This window comes from Cyprinodon tularosa, unplaced genomic scaffold (assembly GCF_016077235.1).
Source record: "Cyprinodon tularosa strain WSP-4 unplaced genomic scaffold, ASM1607723v1 ctg290, whole genome shotgun sequence".
NCBI lineage: Eukaryota > Metazoa > Chordata > Actinopteri > Cyprinodontiformes > Cyprinodontidae > Cyprinodon > Cyprinodon tularosa.
In genome coordinates, this window is record NW_024038997.1 from 822,089 (window position 1) to 840,191 (window position 18,103).

Consider the following 18,103-nt stretch of genomic DNA (forward strand, 5'->3'; position numbering starts at 1 on the left):
TAGAACCCTCTGATCAATTACTGAATAATTAATGGACTACTGCTGATTAACGGACTAGAAGCTGGTGCTGAATCTGATTTTAGTTCTTCAGCATGTATTTATACAGGAGAGTATTATGATGTCCTAAAGTATCTGTGCGAGTCAAATGGAGCTGGTGTTAAAGATAAAACATGCCATTTCATGTTGGGTGCATGTGGGCCATTGAGTCATTTTTTTCTGTGAGGAGTGTAGAGATTAGGTGACACTGCACATTTGTTAATAGGTTACACATAAATAGGTCTTTTTCTGGAGTGTGCATGATATTTTTTCTGCTCCTGGTTCCTCCAGCTACCGCTCTCTTACCTCACCCTGGTGGTTTGGATGCTATTTTGACCGGTGTGCCAGTTTCCTCCCCTCAATGCCACCCAGATTCTTTGTCTACACCCACTGTATGTTTGCAGGCTCAGATATATGATTCATGTCCAGTAGAACGTAATGAAACACATTATTTCACTACAACCTTTTATTTATCAGGAGATGATAAAGCCCTTATCAGCAACACCTCATACCAACAGCTGGGCGTGGTGGAGGGAAGATCATTCTGAGCTCCTTTTAAATTTAGAAACTAAAATATGCTGGAGTAGTGATGGGATCTGTCTGACAGCTGGAGCTTTGGCCAAAAAGATTTATTGATAGGACGGTTACCCCATGGCCTATGCCAGGGGTCTTCAACCTCTCTGTTCTAAGCCAAGTAAAAATTGAAAACAAAAATCAAGAAAACACAAGTTATTATTTTTGTATAATTGGAAATATGTGGCCTTTTTAAAGTTTTATTTGCTATTTTTAGTTTTTAAAATAGGAATAAAACATAAAAGGAAGTATTCATTTTGGATTTTGTTCTATAGAATATTTTATGTAAAAAAAATAAAATAATGACAAGAAATTTTGATCCAAACATCCAGACCCAACTCTGAGTTTTCCGTTTTACAAAGAGAGTTTTAACAACCTATGTTTCAGTCACCGTAGTAACATTCTCCCCAGAGCTAGCCTGATAGGTAGCAGGTTTTCTTCAGTAAACTCAGTCTCCTCTGTCTCCGCTCTCCTTACAGCCAATCAGTCTGTTTTATTTCCTGATTTAATCCGATTTTTGTTGTAGTTTTGTGCATAAAAAAAATCATTCACTAGGTCTGTTAGACACATTAGGTTTTAAAAACAAACATTACAGGTCCGTTTGACAAGGATCCTATTAAAGAATGATCAGCACTTTTTACAGAGGATTAAATATTTATAAGGAGACAATTCTACAATTCAGTTGACAGGATATAAGATTTATTTACTTTTTGGTTTGTTTAATATGAGCGACATGACATGCGGATCATTTTATTTTTATTTATTTATGTTTACAGTAGATTAAGAACTACTGAAATTATTTCCAGATTGCACATAAATAGATAAATAATTTCTGCGGGGTGAAAGGAGTTACTTTAGGGATAGGATTAGGATTTATTCAGCGATAATAACCTAATGAGCCTACTGGCACAATCTGAAGCCATTCTATGGGGCTGATAACTGCTAATAACGACAATTTATTGGGATTATAACATCCGAAGCAGCTGGAAACAGACAATGTTTACTGTGTGATGGAAGACAGAATCAACATGAGGAGGAACCCATGAGATTTTGCTAAAAAAACTGAAGAAAATAGACAAAGATTATAAATAAAACAATGCATTTAAGATCTAATTCCTATTATGTCCAGACACAAAATAGATACAGAGCTGAGAACCATAGAAAACTTTTATAATCTCTGTTGTGGTGACGTTTTGATTGAGAATAAAATGAGAGCTGGCAGATTTCTGCAGTAAGTAGAAAAGCTTATGGCAGCACTCATGTTCCTCGCTTCTGCTGTGAATTCTCAGCATTGAGCCTCATCAACTTAATGTAGCTTTTTATAACATGTCCTAGTAAGTTCACCCCCATAGCACAAGACCTATTTAAAAAACATAAAGAAAAAATAAACACGGCTTCCTAGCTGAAAGTTATTGATAGCACCTGAGTATTATATGGTAATATGGTGGTAATAATATATGGTTGGTTCACATGATGGAGGAACCCAAGCAGTGAGTGTGAAATGTGAATTTTAGCCTCAGCCAACCCAGTTTGTCTCTCTGGACTGCAACCTTTCTTTTTAACTCCAAAAAGTTTTTTTAAGGTGTTAGACCTTGTACTGAATTATGTTTCTAGATGGTTATGCTGGTTTCTAGTGCATCACATCTCAAAGACACACACTCAGTTCTCAACATTGTGAAAGGTCCTTTGTCTGTTATACACTGTGTGCGCAAAAGGAAACACATCTAACTGTACTCAACGGCATCTGAGAAGCTATAGTCGTCAATGTAGCTGTTACACTGTAAACCTGAAATAAGTTACTAGAAAACATATCTTTGGACAATCAGTCCCCTCAAAAGTGTTACATTGATACAAGTGTTACATTGATGGTTACATTCCGTATTAGGCTGTAGTTCTACATTTAGATTCCAGTTTGATTAAAATATCTTATTTTAAGTCAAATCCAAAATATTTAGTTTAATAAAATCAAACATTTTAATTTGTAAAGACTTTCAGTTGTCCGTTACTCCATACAGTTAACACAAAGAAGTCCAGGACTTTACCGACATACATAAGAGTTTTTACTTTATAGGCTTAAATTGCTTTTTAAAATAGTAAAACTTCATTATTTAGGTTTTATATAGGTTCTATATAGAAGACTTTTAAACTGCACTTAGGAAAAGAATCTCATCATCTGAACCAACAGATTGCAAAATCTTAATATTTAACACCCTGCTACTTGATAACATGGAAAACTACTGTTATTATTGTATGCATATTATTTTAACTTAGAGGTAAAAAAAAATAAATTGTAAGATGGACTGTCTTCCACATAGTTGTGTAAACAGTCTGCACATTAATAGATGTCAAGTGATTGTAGGGGGTGGAGATGGGTCTGTTTTTCATTAAATATAAAAAGGGCTTGCCATAAAGCTTGGTGTTTACACTGGGCTGCTTCTTGTGATATCTACCTGGGCCACAACGGCATCATGTTGTACAATTTGTTCGGTTCACTTTGAGAAGTTCAGCATGAAAGTCAAATTGTTTGGTTGTGATGTTTTTAAACCAAGTTCCACGACTTTTCTGCTGTGAACGCATTAGTGGAACATCAGGGAAAACTGAATAGTTTAAAATTAGGTGTTTGGGATACAGAAGAGGTAGGTGAGGTCAATCATTGAGTTCCACTGTTCTGCATCTTTGCATGCATCCATTCTTCAACAAATGTAAAAAAAAATAAAAGATTAATGTTTAGACCTCTGCTAAACTAAAGCCCCTGTCACACCTTGATGATTTAGCCTGACATACTAGAATCTTCTAAAATGCTGGCATACTCTGAACTTTCTGTGTATTTTTCAATTTTGGGCATATACACAATAGTATTCATAGCAAGTTCAGAACTTATGTCGAACGACAGCCTAACTTATGTATAACACACGGTAGCATAATGCCAATTAAATGTCATAAGCAGGTGTCCTGGGGGGGCAGCAGTGAGCCCAGAGGCGCCAGGTCTGCATAAAAAGATTTCTTTGATCGTGGTATTAACCTGGCTGTTTATTAGCGGAAGTTTGTTGCTCGTGGCTGTTGGTGTGAACGCAGAGGGATCCATCACACTCACCTTCTCGCACACCATACAACTGAAACCGGGTCAAATTGATGAGATCTTGCTGAAGTTGAAGGACAGCTAATATGTATTTCCTTCTCAGCATTGCCAGATCCTCCATCTCTTGTGGAAGGACTGAAGTCTGGAGGATTACTTAAGGTTTCCTCCTGTGAACCCCCTTTTATACCAAAACGCTGCCAGTACGCAATTATACAGTAGCTGTAAGTTAGAAACACATTAAGCCGTCGTCTGGAACACGTCAAATATGTTGATATGCATTGGAGATAAGTTCTTGATAAGTTATGCATAAGTATTTCACAAGTTTCTCATAGGTTTTGGATAAGCTAGATGATGTCAACAATCAAATAACTTACCTGTAACTTATGACCCACGTATGAGCATACGCTGGCATATGTCAAGGCATAAGGCTCTCGACATACTTGCTGTATGTCGACCTGTGCCAGTGTGCTTCAGCATGCCTCAGCGTGCCTCAGCGAGCTCATAACGGTATGCAAAACTGACCAATAACTTATACAACGTATGCCAGCGTTTTTGCCAGATTTTTAGTAGGTCAGGCATACCGTGGCTAAATCGTCAAGGTGTGACAGGGGCTTTACCACCATGACAAGGAGGTGATTTAGCCATTTGATTCAGGGATGCATGCAAGGGCTGCAGGACAGTGGCACTCAAGGATCGGCCTGGCCCACCCCTGACATACGGTATACTTTCACAAGCTCTTCATGTGAAAATAGGCCAGTGGCTCTCTCGGCATAGTCTTCTTGGACCTAAAATCATCTTTTCTGCCTTCCCAATTTGGTCGTCTTTGTTATTTTTCATGAAGGCAGCTAAAAAAAATTAATTGGACCATATGAATCTACAGATTGGGACCAGAGTATAAATATGCCAAAGTCCAAAGATAGCCTTGTGATTTTTTTATTAAGTTCCAATTCAACAATCACAAAGAGGTCTTGCTACTTGGAAGTGAAACATGGAAAAGGAAGGGATCTCTGATGACTTTTGCAAAAGATTTTAAAATATGCTGGAGTGATCTTTATGCGTGAAATTAAATGAAATGAAATGAATGAAATAAAATGAAAAGGAATTTATTTAAGACAATTTTGACAAACAGCAATAAATAAATCAACCAAACACACACAAAAAAACAAAAAAAAACTCCAATTTCCAAACAAACTAAATTCACCTGAACATAAATAAATGCATCTATCCCTAATAGTGTTTTATATTCCCTCATATTTCTAAATATCTCATCTGTTGCTTTTATGAGGACGCTGGTCACCCTTCTGCTGTGGAGGTAGAGGGTAACACACCATCCTGTGCTTTGTTGTACTTTTCCTTATTGAGTTAAAGGTACACTATGCAACCGGTGTTGATTTTCCAGTGAGGCTCCCTCCAGAGGGCGAAAGTAAAAGTGCACTGTCGTAAATATGCTCAGCTGTTCTCCTGGTTTCTCCGTCAAGCCAGGCGCGGTTGTTTTGAGCTTAGCAGCGAATGACTAACGCTGCGTTCACACTGGATGTAGCTGGCGTGACAGAAGCAGCGAGTTTACATGCAAAGGTCCCGCGGCGCGTTTTGAGCTGCAGGCGCAGCACGTCTGAGCGGCTGCAGCAGCGCGTCGGGTGCGTTTAACGCAGGGAGAGAGACACAGCGCTGATGATCACTGCTCTTAAACAGTTTATTGACGCCTAAATTAACTTAAAATGCAGAAATCTGCCGGCAGAATATGCAGTTTGGATTATTTAGATGAAAAACACCTACCAGCTGCCGCGGTGAACCGCTGCTGATGAAGGGATCCATACTGTCGGCGCATCCCTGGTATGTGGGGGTCTGAGCGGCTCCGACAGAAAAAATATTGAAGGCAGGATAATAATCTGAATGAACTGACTGCACTGATTACGTTTTCAGGTGTATTTTCTCACTTAAAAACATATTAAAACTACTTTATTCCCACTGATCACAGCAAATATAGCTGCAAGGCAGAGAAAGGATAGTGAAGCTCCGCCCAACGCGCCTCAGACACACTTTTGCAGCCAGAGCAGCAAAGCTGCTTCAGCCGCGCGTCAGAACTAACTGGTACAAGCAGCAAAAAGGAAGCAGCAGACGCGATTTTGCTGCTTTTGCTGCGTGAACGTAGCATAACTGCACAAAGATTGCCACTGTGCTAGCAACGAGAATGCTTTTAACTGGGGGCATGTAGCAGTTCTCGCCGTAAAGCAAGACTGACTCTCACGAGACTTCTGAGCCTGTGGGTGCGGGTCGGTGCTCCTGCAGTTGCAAGTGCAGTATTTCCCCCACAGACCACCAGGGCGGCCGAGAATACCTTTGTTCAACCTGAAATGACTCATTTAGTCATCCATAACGTTATGGAACACATTAATTAACTGAAAAATGTTGCATAGTGTCCCTTTAATAGATTTGCACTTTCACCCAGCTAGTAGCCAAAGATAGAACCTCTGGCGTGAACATGGATATTCTAGTGAGTGTGATGTTGTTTCAGAGTTTAACCTTTTGAACTCTGACCTATGGGGAAGGAGTGAGGTATCACACCCAGTGCTATTTGTTTGAAATATTTTCCAACATATTGGGCTAATGCAGTCCAAGACTCATTTCCTGTCACATTCTACTAATTTCTAAAAATTGATAATCTTTCTTTGACATTCATTTTTATCTAGTCTGCTTTGACAAGATGTGTAAGCTTCTTCTGCAGACAATCGTCAACCCATTTCCAATGTGCATATGGCTGGGCATGCTGCTCACATGCACAGACCTGATGGTCACTAAATTTAAGAGATCATAAAACAGGCCCAGCAGCGTTAGTATACCATGAGTTTTACGCATTATTATTTGATGTTTTAATTCTAGATTTTTGCATTTAATCTATTGTTTATTGTATGTAATTATTGATCAGTTTCTTATTTTTTTAATCAATCGCATATGTCTGACAAACAGTCATTCCTGATTTATTTATATGTTCCTTTAAATGAGACACATTTTTTCATTGAAGTATTTAATTAAGAGCAGAACAAATGAGTCACACTATTTTTGTAGGTCTTCTGGGTCTTATGGAAACAAAGAAACTATTGCAGTACCGTTACCATGTTGGACTGTCTCTATGACCTTGTGTTTTAAATGTGCTGTGTACGTTTTTGGTCAGATGTAATAGGAAACTCTTCTTCCAAAAAGTTTCACGTTTGCCTCGGCAGAGTGTTTTCCCTTTATCCCTCTGTTTGGTCAGCAGTGGTCCTGGCCTTGGATATCTCCCTTACACGCTTTATACGTTGTTATGGGTTGTTACCTGACTCTTGGTTTGAAGTGACGCCGTTCTCTTGGAGTAGATTTGGTTTACCATCCTCTCATTGCAAATTCCATCAGTACCTGTTTTTCCTCTGTAGATTATCGCTCCATTGTGGTTTAAGCCCTAAAGTCATTGTAACCTTTTTCCAGACTAATTGATGTTAATGACTTTGTTTTTGATATTTTCTGTCATCAGGAAGGTTGTTTTTGAATAATTAATCAGATCTACGTGAAAGGTAATAATCACTGTATAGTGTGACTTGAAAAAAAGCCCAGCTTTATAGAACATCTAGTTTAATCTCAGTAATATAATGATGTAAAATGATTAGAAAATGACTTATTGTTTCCATTCTGGTCATCCTTTTTAAATATCAGTGTTGAAAAAAAATGATCAGTTATTGAAATAATTCACGATTAATATAGTACTCAATAAATCGTTCAGTAGATTATACTGATTTAAAATTTTATATATATATAAAGCTCTATCCAAACCTTCTCCAGTTAGCAAATTGATGTTTTAAATTGAAATTTTGTTTAGCATAGTAATTTAAGATTCAGCACCATAATTACTAAGGGATGACTTGAATCGCAGTGACTTGAGCCACAGTAAAAAGCCGTGTCAAATCTTTTATTTAAAATTATTTAGGGAACTGCTGTTTCCTTTTCATGGATATATTATTGCAGCTCTTCTCTGTATGTGTCTATCTTATAGCTTCTTTCTATACAGCTGAGCTACTTTAACCTGTCTTTCTTGTTATTCAAGTTCTGCTTTAGGAATGATCTTTGGTAATATATTCAGTAGAATAGAAGTTTTGTGTTCTGTTTTTTGATTGTGCAAGTTTTGAACCACTTCTGTTGGGTTCTGGTGAACAAACAGTTTTTTTTTAACCTCACTTTTTTATAAACTAAAATAGCATAATATTGTTTTAAGTAAAAGACATGGATTTGTTATTCATCAATTGCTTTATGGTGCCACAACAAGTCTATCAGCTAAATACAGCTAAATCCATCCCAATAGTTTCCATGCTGATTAGGAGGCAAATATAACAGAATCATTAGACCAACTACCTCCTTAGGAGAAAGTTTAGTGGTTTCTCATACCTCATCAATAATAGCTTAGTTTATCCTGAGCTATCATTATACTTATGCTGCTATAGGCGTAGACTGCTGGAGAACATAGGGACCTCTTTTGCTCATTCTGCTTCATTCTATCTCTATTTTCCTTATCCAATATTTGTTAAAAATTATTTTTTTTAACCTTTTTAATATCTTAAAACACCCCTCTTTTTCATGCCAAACGTGGTATTTTGCTTGGTTCCTGCATGTCTGTCCCCATCCTGGAAAACGTGTAGCCATCACCATAGACATAGAGCAAAGATTACCCACCCTCAATAGGAAACACCTACCTTGAATGTGCAGCTTCTGCACAGTAAATAACACACCCACTTTCTCTGATGAGCAGCTAATCTACACAGTGACGGGTATTTTTTTTAACTGATGTCCAATTCGTGAAAAAAAAAAAAAAAGTTTTAGCTGTGATAAGTCTCTGTCTTTCTTCAGCCTTCCTGAAGAGGAGTCTAATCGCAAGAGCTGGCATGATAGGGTGACGTCATAAAATAGTCCCAGTGAAGGCGAGTGTCTTTCTCATACGTTGGAAGAAAATAATGGATCTTTCATAACAAATAGATGCTCTGTAGTCCCAAATGCAATTTTTCATTACATACATGGCTATGCTTGAATTCAGAAGGCTTAAAAAGCATGACTTATGATTATTACGAAAAACAGTATTGTGCGTATGACATGACTAACATGTTTTCTTCAGTTACATGTTTCACAATTACCATAACTGGTTGCATTATACGAAATGATTGGTGATGTTTGAGCATCAGTCATCTTCTTCATGTGTCCTAAATTTCATTTGTTGATTTTACACAAATACACTAGAGCAGGGGACTTTCTCTTCTACTCTGCTTGCCATCAGAGTGCAGTGCTGTTGCAAAATGTGACTCTCTTTGAGACTCACTCAAAAAATCCACTCTGCTCTCCTAATCTCTCCATGGTTACAACTAGCATGTTATAAAGATTCATTTGGGTTTAATTGATTTGGGGTCTTTGTAGATTAGGCCTATAGATTATTAAATACTTGCAGAGAGCTGCTATATACATTATAAGGTAGATTTATGGCCACCAAGGATTTGTTAAGGGCCACCATGTGTTTTATTAACACCTGGATTTAATATTTTTAAGGCCAGGATGCACTTTTTTAAAGCTTCTTTTGGTGTTTATTAAGCATGAAGTGTTAAATAGATTAAAAACCAACTCTGCAACTGAAACTTGCAGTTTAGTTAATTAGATGACAGGTGATATTTAATAGTATTTTGGTATTGTTCGGAATAGTTTTCCATGGATTTTGAGACGTCACATCTGAGCAGAAAAAAACTTTTTTAAGGGTATATTTTTGATCAGCAAGAATTCCATTGAGTGTGAGAGCAGAGTTAAAAGCAACAGCAGTATAAAAGTCAAAATATGAATTCTGCTTTTAAAATGAAAATGTATGCTTTCATTTTTTGTAAGACATTTCTCATGCTCTTCAAGCTGTTAAGTGATTACTGAGGCTCTGGCAGACTCACAGCAGGCTGCCTGTAGGTGTCTGCTAACAGCCAGCTGTCTCGCTTAAGGTTTCCGCCTCTTTGCATTTTCTTAGAACTCAAAGCCACTTGTTGTTTTTCACGACAGGTGAGCGTGATTGCACTTTATGGAAAGGGATGAACATGCCTTCTGTGGAAGCAAGATTTTTCTTACACAACACTCCACCAGACGCAGTAGCAGTCACTCTCAGAAACAGGGATTTTATAACACCCATCTAAATACAGAGAGAAAGACGGTAATGGCCATTAGATTTAAAGCAAACTGGTCCTGGCACAATATACAGGGCTGTTTTTATGTTTTTGTTCTCATTTTAGTTCATCTATTCAGATGTTTACAAGTATGGATAATTCATCTGTAAGATTGATTCATACCCAGATATGACTTTCAAGATTAACTTATGTGACCGTTACTGACAAGTACCGGTACCAATTTCCTGTATCCTGTGATGCCTGACCTGTTGATTTATCTTGGCTCTTTTCACATGGAAATTCTGTCATTATTTAAACTTAGTTAAACGGAGTCCAACATTTTCCCAATTCAGGCTTTAAATCACACGGTTCCATGGGGTGACGGTGACGTCGGATGTAGGAGTTTGTTCAAGCCCTGGCTCCGGGTTTCAGTGTAGTTGTGTCCTTGAGCAAGACACTTCATCCGCATTGTCTGCTGATGGTGGTCAGAGGGCCCAGTGGCGCCATTGTACAGCAGCCTTGCTTCAATGTAGTTTGCCATCATCAGTGTGTGATTGTTTGCGTGAATGGGTGAATGACTAAATGTAGTTTAAAGCGCTTTGGTCTAGTCTGCTGACTTGACCAAAGCGCTATACAGTACAGTACAGTACAGGCCATTTACCATTTACCATGGAAAAGACAACAAACAAACTGAATTTATTTGACAAACTAAACTAGTGCATAAATGTGAAGTAGGGGAAAAGTCATTGCTAAAGGAAAACAGAAAACTTTGGTGTTATTTATATATTTATATATACATATATATATATATATATATATATATATATATATATATGTATATATATATATATATATATATATACATATATATATATATATACATATATTTGTCAGTAACCTCATATGTACCTTTTCTGTTATAGCAAAGCATATTTTGATGATACGTCTTACAGTTACATTCAATGGCATGCAAGAAATTATTTTTTTGTTAACTCACTCAGTACATAATACAGCCGGCACAATAACTTAAAATCTACTATATAATGATGTACCTTTCTTAACTCTACGTATTGTAAAAACATATTCAGCCCTTTATGTTATTGAAAGATCCACTTCGTAAAAGAGAAAACTCAGGGTTTTCAGAAAATGGCCTCTTATAATTAATCATTAGTCCATCGAAAAGATTAATCAATATTCAATTAATTCATTAATCAATTCTTTGCTTTATTTTCTTTTACAAATTTGAAATTGCATTTAGGTTTAGATTTTGACCAAGCAGAAATTAGTGCTTAATTTAATATGACATAATTAAAACTCACCATTAGCATGAATCACACATGTTTCTGCCCAAACACTTTCTTTTCGGTGTAGGTCTTTGTAATAGGGATAATTAGGATAATATAAAATTGCTTTGTTCTGTACTTCCAAACTCAGTAATCTTCATCCATGCCTGCGATAGGGAGTTTGTTTTGAATTTGTCAGATGCGCTCTTGGAAGTTGTGACTGCAATTGATTAAACTTTTAAGCCTATCTGTATAAAATAAATATTTTGATCGAGATGAGAAATGTGCTTCCTGGTATGTTGAAATACCAATAGATTGCATCAAATAATTTAATGGAACGCTCTTAGTTTTTGGGAATATATAAGAATTATGCTCTAATTTGTAGTTACCGATCTATCGTTACCATATTTTAATTTGACAAACCAGAACTTCTCAACATTCTTTTTCCTGTTTGGTGTGATCGCAATTGCGGATCTTGACCTGGCCGGACAGGAGCGGAGCAGAAAATAGCTTGGCTCTGTATTTTGATGGGAAGGACGGAGGAGACGGATGGCAACGTGCGGAGTAGTAGTGTTGGATGTTGAACAGTAATCATTGATTAACATGAATGCACAAGTGCTCCGCACGACGTACGTAAGCAGGCTGGAGTGGAGTGGAACGGAGCGGAGACAGAGGATGCAGAATCTGGGGGTTACATGCCGATTAGGGGTGGTTGTTCTGCTGGAAGCTGAACCTTCAGTCTAAGTTCTACTGTAGCCTCTAAGAGGTGTCTCTGCTTTCAGCTCTATCCATCTTCCATCCAGTCTTACCAAAAATCCCTTTTGTTCCACTTCACAACAGTTCACTACTTTATGTTGATTTGAAATATACAAGTTTGTGATTACAAAATTAAAACATTAGACAAAGTAAAGCTTTCACATGGCTCTGATATTCCCTAACCTTCATCTGAAGTTAAATAAAAGTAAAAGTAATTAAGGGACATGCAGGGAAATAATTTGAATGCTTTATGCTTTTAAAAACAGAAAAAAAGTCAGGCTTTTGACTTTTGAAATGTTTTATACATGTAAAAATAATCCAATATTTCTTTTTTGACTCTTTAACTATCAGTCAGATCTACCCAAATTAACGTAGATGAATGGCTATTATAAACGTAGTGAATGGTTAACAAATTAATGAATAATACACTTTCTTCATACTGTCCTTGTGTTTTGCAGGCCATGGGAAGAACCATAAGGATGCAGCATCAGTGCGAGCCACACACCCAATCCCTGCCGCCTGTGGGATCTACTACTTTGAAGTGAAGATTGTCAGTAAAGGTCGAGATGGGTAAGCAGAAACAACTGGGCTTGTATCCTGTATTACCACAGCAACAGCATTTTTACCCTGGAACCATAAGGACACTCATGAATTTTAATTGAATAAATGTATTTTACATTTGCTTTAGCCCCTACAGACTGCTCGATGTAAGGATTATGTTGCTTTACTTCCTCTTTTCTTTTGTGTTCAATTAGAGTTGGGGTTTTTTTAAGTAGTCAAACAAACACACTTTTATATTCACTTTATCGCACCATCTTTATTTTTACTGTTAAACCTGTTTTGCAATTCCAAACATCCAATATCTGTAACAAAACCCCATTTAGGCTGGAACAAATTTAGTTTGTCCACTTGATTTAATTCAAAGTGTTGCTCTGGGGAAAGAACTGAACTGGCTCCGATGTAATCATTAAAAGGATTCCTTGTCCTCTTTTCATTACAGGGGCATCAGTGTAAAAATGTATGGGTAACATATATATCTATATATCTTATTCCGTTTATTTACACAGCACCTATTCACCTCAATGCATTTTACAGAGTCATTTCAATCAAATTATACTAACAGACTGTTTAAAAACCTTCTATCTGAGTAAGTTTAGTTGCATTGATGTAATGGCCAATACCCAATGTTCACAAGTATATTTTTGGGTAGTTTGCCTTAATGGCTCAATGATTTTAGACCATTACTGAAATGCTACACATAAATGACAATAGGATGGATATAAAGATTTGAAATAATATCACAAGGTTTCCTCTAGGAATATTTTAGAACCCTGGTGGTGGTCTGAAGGGGGCAGTGACTAAGTAACAATCAACTATGTCAATGTTGTTAAAAAACCTTGTTAAAATACAGCAAATGTTAACCTTGAATTTTTGAATACAATGCAAATCTACACTGCCTACATCTATTTTGACCGTAATCAGAGAAACACCCATTATGAGGTGTGTTGTGTTCACCTTCTGATCAGATGAGAAAACTTTTATTAACTGAGTCTTTTACCTGTTTTATTAGTTAAAGCAAATGTCAGAGTTTAAAGGTATAGTGGAGGATTTTCGCGAATTTTAGAAAAGACCCGATGAGGGAACGCTCATCAAACACGTGCAACACCATGCACAATCCCATTTTTACTTGTGCATGCTCTGTTTAAAGTTGCTTTTTGCTTCGCTCATACAAGCCTACTTTCCAAAAGAACATTTGCAATTTTTCCACTATGTCAGACTCGAGCACGTATGACGGCCTTACATAAACATATCATCAGAATGACTGACGATTAGGAGGACCACTTATTTTGATGATCCTCCTGAAAAAAGAACGTCGTCCACTATACCTTTAACTGACTGCACTGGACAAAAAAAACAAAAAAAAACCAGTCCATTTAAACTGATTTGTTGATTGGCTGTATGTTTTGTTTTAGAAGAAAGGTAAACTTTACAGATGTAGATTTGAAGTGAAAATAGGACGACTCAAAAGTTGGCAGATTTAGCTGTAATCTCTTCCTCATCAAATCCGAGGGACAAATCTGTCACTGGAGAGTCTATGCTCACCGAAAATCCAAAGCTTCTTCCTAACAGAACCAGAATCATCATAATGTGGAGGTTGACCCAGTTTTATACAGAGAGTAACCCAAATCTGGGTCAGATGGCCAGTAGACCTGTCTACGCTGTAGACAGATAATGATTAAATATTTAATTTGAAGTTGCTGATCTCTTCCTGGTTTTAAGATCTGTAGGTCTTTCAAAAAAGAGCACACTTTTCATTTTCTAAAGCCTTTATTTCTTCTTTTTACCATTAAATCATTGAGGACATGGATTGATGAGGTGTTTGAGGTCATGACCTGCCCACATAACAGTTTATTTATTGCATTATCTGGGTTACAGTTTTTAAAAACAACACACATAATCAGAGTTTCACATTAAATTCAAGTTTTCATTTTTAAGCTGAATGTCAAGCTAAGGAAAATACAAATGTATATATACTGTGCCAAGTTTTAAAAATTTGAGACATTTTTTTTCCATCTTGGACAAACAAGAGACAGAAGACTAAAAAAAAAAAGATCTTTAGACAATAGGAAATTTATTCATAGGATATAGCAGGTTTGTTGAGGTCCATATGTCTTGATGAGAATCTCCAATGAGCCACACAGAAGGAAGTTGATAAACCCAAAAATAATTGAAAAGTACTCAAAAAAAAAAAAACTCATCTTAAGGCACCTAACAAAGAAACAGCATTTCATTTAAAATCATTAAGACAGATTAGGGTCAAGCTTACATTTCAACTTATTCTAGTTTTCAGAATATGCAGTTATATTCAGTTTGTTATACAGAATGGTTAAAAAAATATCTCCATGGAAATCTGGTAGATTGCATCGACTCATTGACTTAAGAATTTACTCCTCTTGGATAACTGTGCAGCATTAGTGGAGAGAAAAATCCCCTTTAGCAGGAAGAAACCTCCAACTGAACCATAACCTGGATCAGTGTGAGCGGCCATTGACACCAGATGGGAATTTGAGAAGACAGAACAAATACAGCCATAAAAAGAATTGAAAAAAAGACAGCACAAAACAATGAATCAGGTATGTTTGTGGCAGTAGTAGTACTTATAGTGGCTTCATCTAGAGGGGAAAAAAAAGCTAAGCAAATGAGCTTTGAGTCAGTTTTCAAGTCCATAAGATGAGAGACAGCAGATAAAGTTAGTCACAGCAAAAGCTCAGCCAGAAGGTATATCTGAGAGAAAAAGACAGTGTTAACCATTAAAACATGGGACCAAAGTGGATCATCTATAAGGAACATGAATGGGTTAGCAGCAGCAGCCCAGACCATGAAGCATCACAGCTAAACACAACACCAGGCTGCAGGTGGCTGCTATGAAGAGAGGGAAGCAGAGATAGAACAACATGTTTAAAGATGAACAGGAAATAATGCAAATTAGAGTTGTCTGAGAATGTTGCAGGGAGAGGGCAGCAATGTGTGCGGGACACTCGTGAGGAAGGTAACCAGAAGCCATCATGAAAATATATCAGGTGACTCTGGATATGGAGGAGCAGCAGGTCTACTCCAGATGACCAAGCTCCTCACCCTATATCTCTAAGGGACTTCCCAGCTACAGTACCCTGCAGAGAAAGCTAATTCCAGCTGCTTATATCCACAATCTTTTTCTTTCAGCCATGATCAAGACTTCATGACAAAAAGTGAGGGAAGAACCATAGCTTTTTCTATTCACTTCACCACAACAGACCGGTGTAGCCTGTGCATTATACTTACAGCTGCCCTGATCAATCTATCGATTTCTCACTCCATTCTCGCTTCACTCATGAACAGGATCCCAAGACACTTGAACTCCACCACTTAAGGCAGGAACTCCCTTCCTCTTTGAAGGGGCAAGTCACCTTTTTCTGGTTGTGATCATGAACTTGGAGGTGCTTACTATTATCAAGGGCCCTTACACCTGTCTGCGAACCACCTGAGGGCACACTCTAGGTCTTTGCAGATGACATGGCGTTCTTCAGAACGCCATGTCATCTGCAAAAAGCAGGGAAGTTTGCTTGTTACCAAACCAAACCCCTTCTGACTGTAGCTGCCTAGAAATCCTGTCCATTAAGCTATCAAAAGGAACGGTGACAGAGACCGTATGGCTCCTAATAAAGGGTCCCCGACTCTGCACACCTGGAGTCCCCCCCTCAAAAGACATCCTCGTCACAACACCATGTCTTCTCCAGGTCCAAAAAGCACATGTGGACCAGTTAGGCACACTCCTATGAACCCTGCAGAGGATATAGAGCTGGTCCAGTTTTCCAAGGTCAGGACAAAACCACACTGTTCCTCCTGTAGCCGAGGTTCAACAATTAGCCAGACTCTCCTCTCCAGCAATCCCATATAGGCCTCTTACAAAATCTACCTTAAAATCGAGGTCCTCCGCTAGTTGGGCAGATTCCTTCTGATGGGACACTGCTGGGCCATGCCCAAAGGAAGGTAACAAGGTGATCCCCCAGTGGACGCACCACCTAAAGAGGGAACCATGAGGGACCAGCACAAAGACGATTGGGCAGCAGCCACAGGCAGAAGACCTGGCGACGTCATCCATGGACACTGATGAGCCTTTGGTGTCATACTGATATTTACTGAAGTTATCTCTGTGATGATCTCTGTCTGAGTTGTTTAGATTTAGCAAAAAGCTTTTTTAGCAAAAAGCTTATTCTTGTTTTTTTTCAGTGAGAATACTAACAGCCTGTCCTCTAACAGTTTTGAAGAGCTCTCCGCTGACCTCTCAGCTTGTGTAATAGCAACAACTTTTAATGTTTGCCCTCCCCAGGAGGCAGCTTGCTCTGCAAACAATAGGAGCTCAGAGACGTCATGTTCACAGCTCCTTCAGCCTCTTACTCATCAGACACGAGCTTTATCTGAATATTTTGTTCCCCGGTGAAAGACGGAGAAGGAGCTGCTCTGAATGTAAACACTTGGTGATAAGTAAGAAAAATCCTTCTTCCTGTTTTTCTGCAGGTACATGGGCATCGGCCTGTCTGCACAGGGAGTCAACATGAACAGACTGCCTGGTGAGTACCCTGGGAATTATGCCTCTAACAATACCAGTAGGAAGATGGAAAATAACACATCCATATTGGGATAAGATTATTGATGAAAGGTCAACCAGATGGTCTGGCATGAAGGTCACCTCAAATAAACATGGGGCAAGATTTTATGATGGCATTGTCTAAACATAATATTGGCTCTCTGGGCCTGAGCCAGGATATCAGCAACGTCGGCTGGCTGGCCAGAAAAACATCCTCTTCTTTTGTTCCTTTCTAGTCCTTCACAGTGCAGTCTGCACTGCACAATTTAAAAAAAACAGAGGCCGCCCCAAACCTCGGCCCTGAAATCTTAATTACTTTTTTGGGCTGTAACTTCATCAGCTCAGATTACAATCAAGCATTGTAGCCTAAACTTCAGAGAACAGGGGGGCTCTCATCAGTGTGGCAACTCTGGGAAAGTGCTGAGTATAAACTGTTGGTCATTGTTTTCATTCAGGGCGTTAAGATTTTTAGAGCTAAAGTCAGTGGTGCTTTTAAACTGTGTGCAGGTGAATTAAAGACACTGAGGCAGATCAAGTGTCTAAATTCATTAGATTTGGGAGAAGAAGGGGGTTTGTGTGAATGCTTTTCAATAACTGCATGTCATTGGTAGAATAAATCGTTTGACAGCCACAGAGAGAACATGTTTGGGCATGTCACCATCCCCAGAGGTCCCATGGATTAGTGACAGATGATGTGAACTGCAGCTCAGAGTGTGACCTCATACTAATCTGATTTAAGTCAAACTGCTTTTAGCCTCTTAAAAAAAAAAATCACATTTTATATCAGAAAGGAATAACTTTAAAACTCATGTATGAGTAACCAACCAGTTAATTAGATTAGTTCGGCAAATGCAGTACTTCTAAAACTCTGACAAATAAATAAAAAACCTTGGAAATAAACATGGAAGCCCAAAATTGTTTGGCACCTTTCTCTTAATTTGACCTAACAAAAATCTTTAAATCTTGTGACTTATTGGCAAGTAAAAGATAAGTGAATAGAATATATATGAAATGTACTTATTTTTAATTTTTTTTGCTCTATTGAAAACTATTTTTGTTTATAAATACTGCTTTGCTATCTCCCTTGCACACCTCAGCC

The 18,103-nt window shown here is 37.9% G+C and overlaps 1 protein-coding gene across 1 annotated transcript in view; it reads left to right on the forward strand.

Annotated features, from left to right (window-relative positions):
- Nucleotides 1-18,103, forward strand: part of ranbp10 (RAN binding protein 10) — a 43,289-nt gene that overhangs the window by 6,444 nt on the left and 18,742 nt on the right. The window contains exons 2-3 of the mRNA XM_038290957.1: nt 12,335-12,446; nt 16,935-16,987. Coding sequence (XP_038146885.1) covers nt 12,335-12,446; nt 16,935-16,987 — 165 coding nt within the window. The remainder of the gene's footprint in view (nt 1-12,334; nt 12,447-16,934; nt 16,988-18,103) is intronic.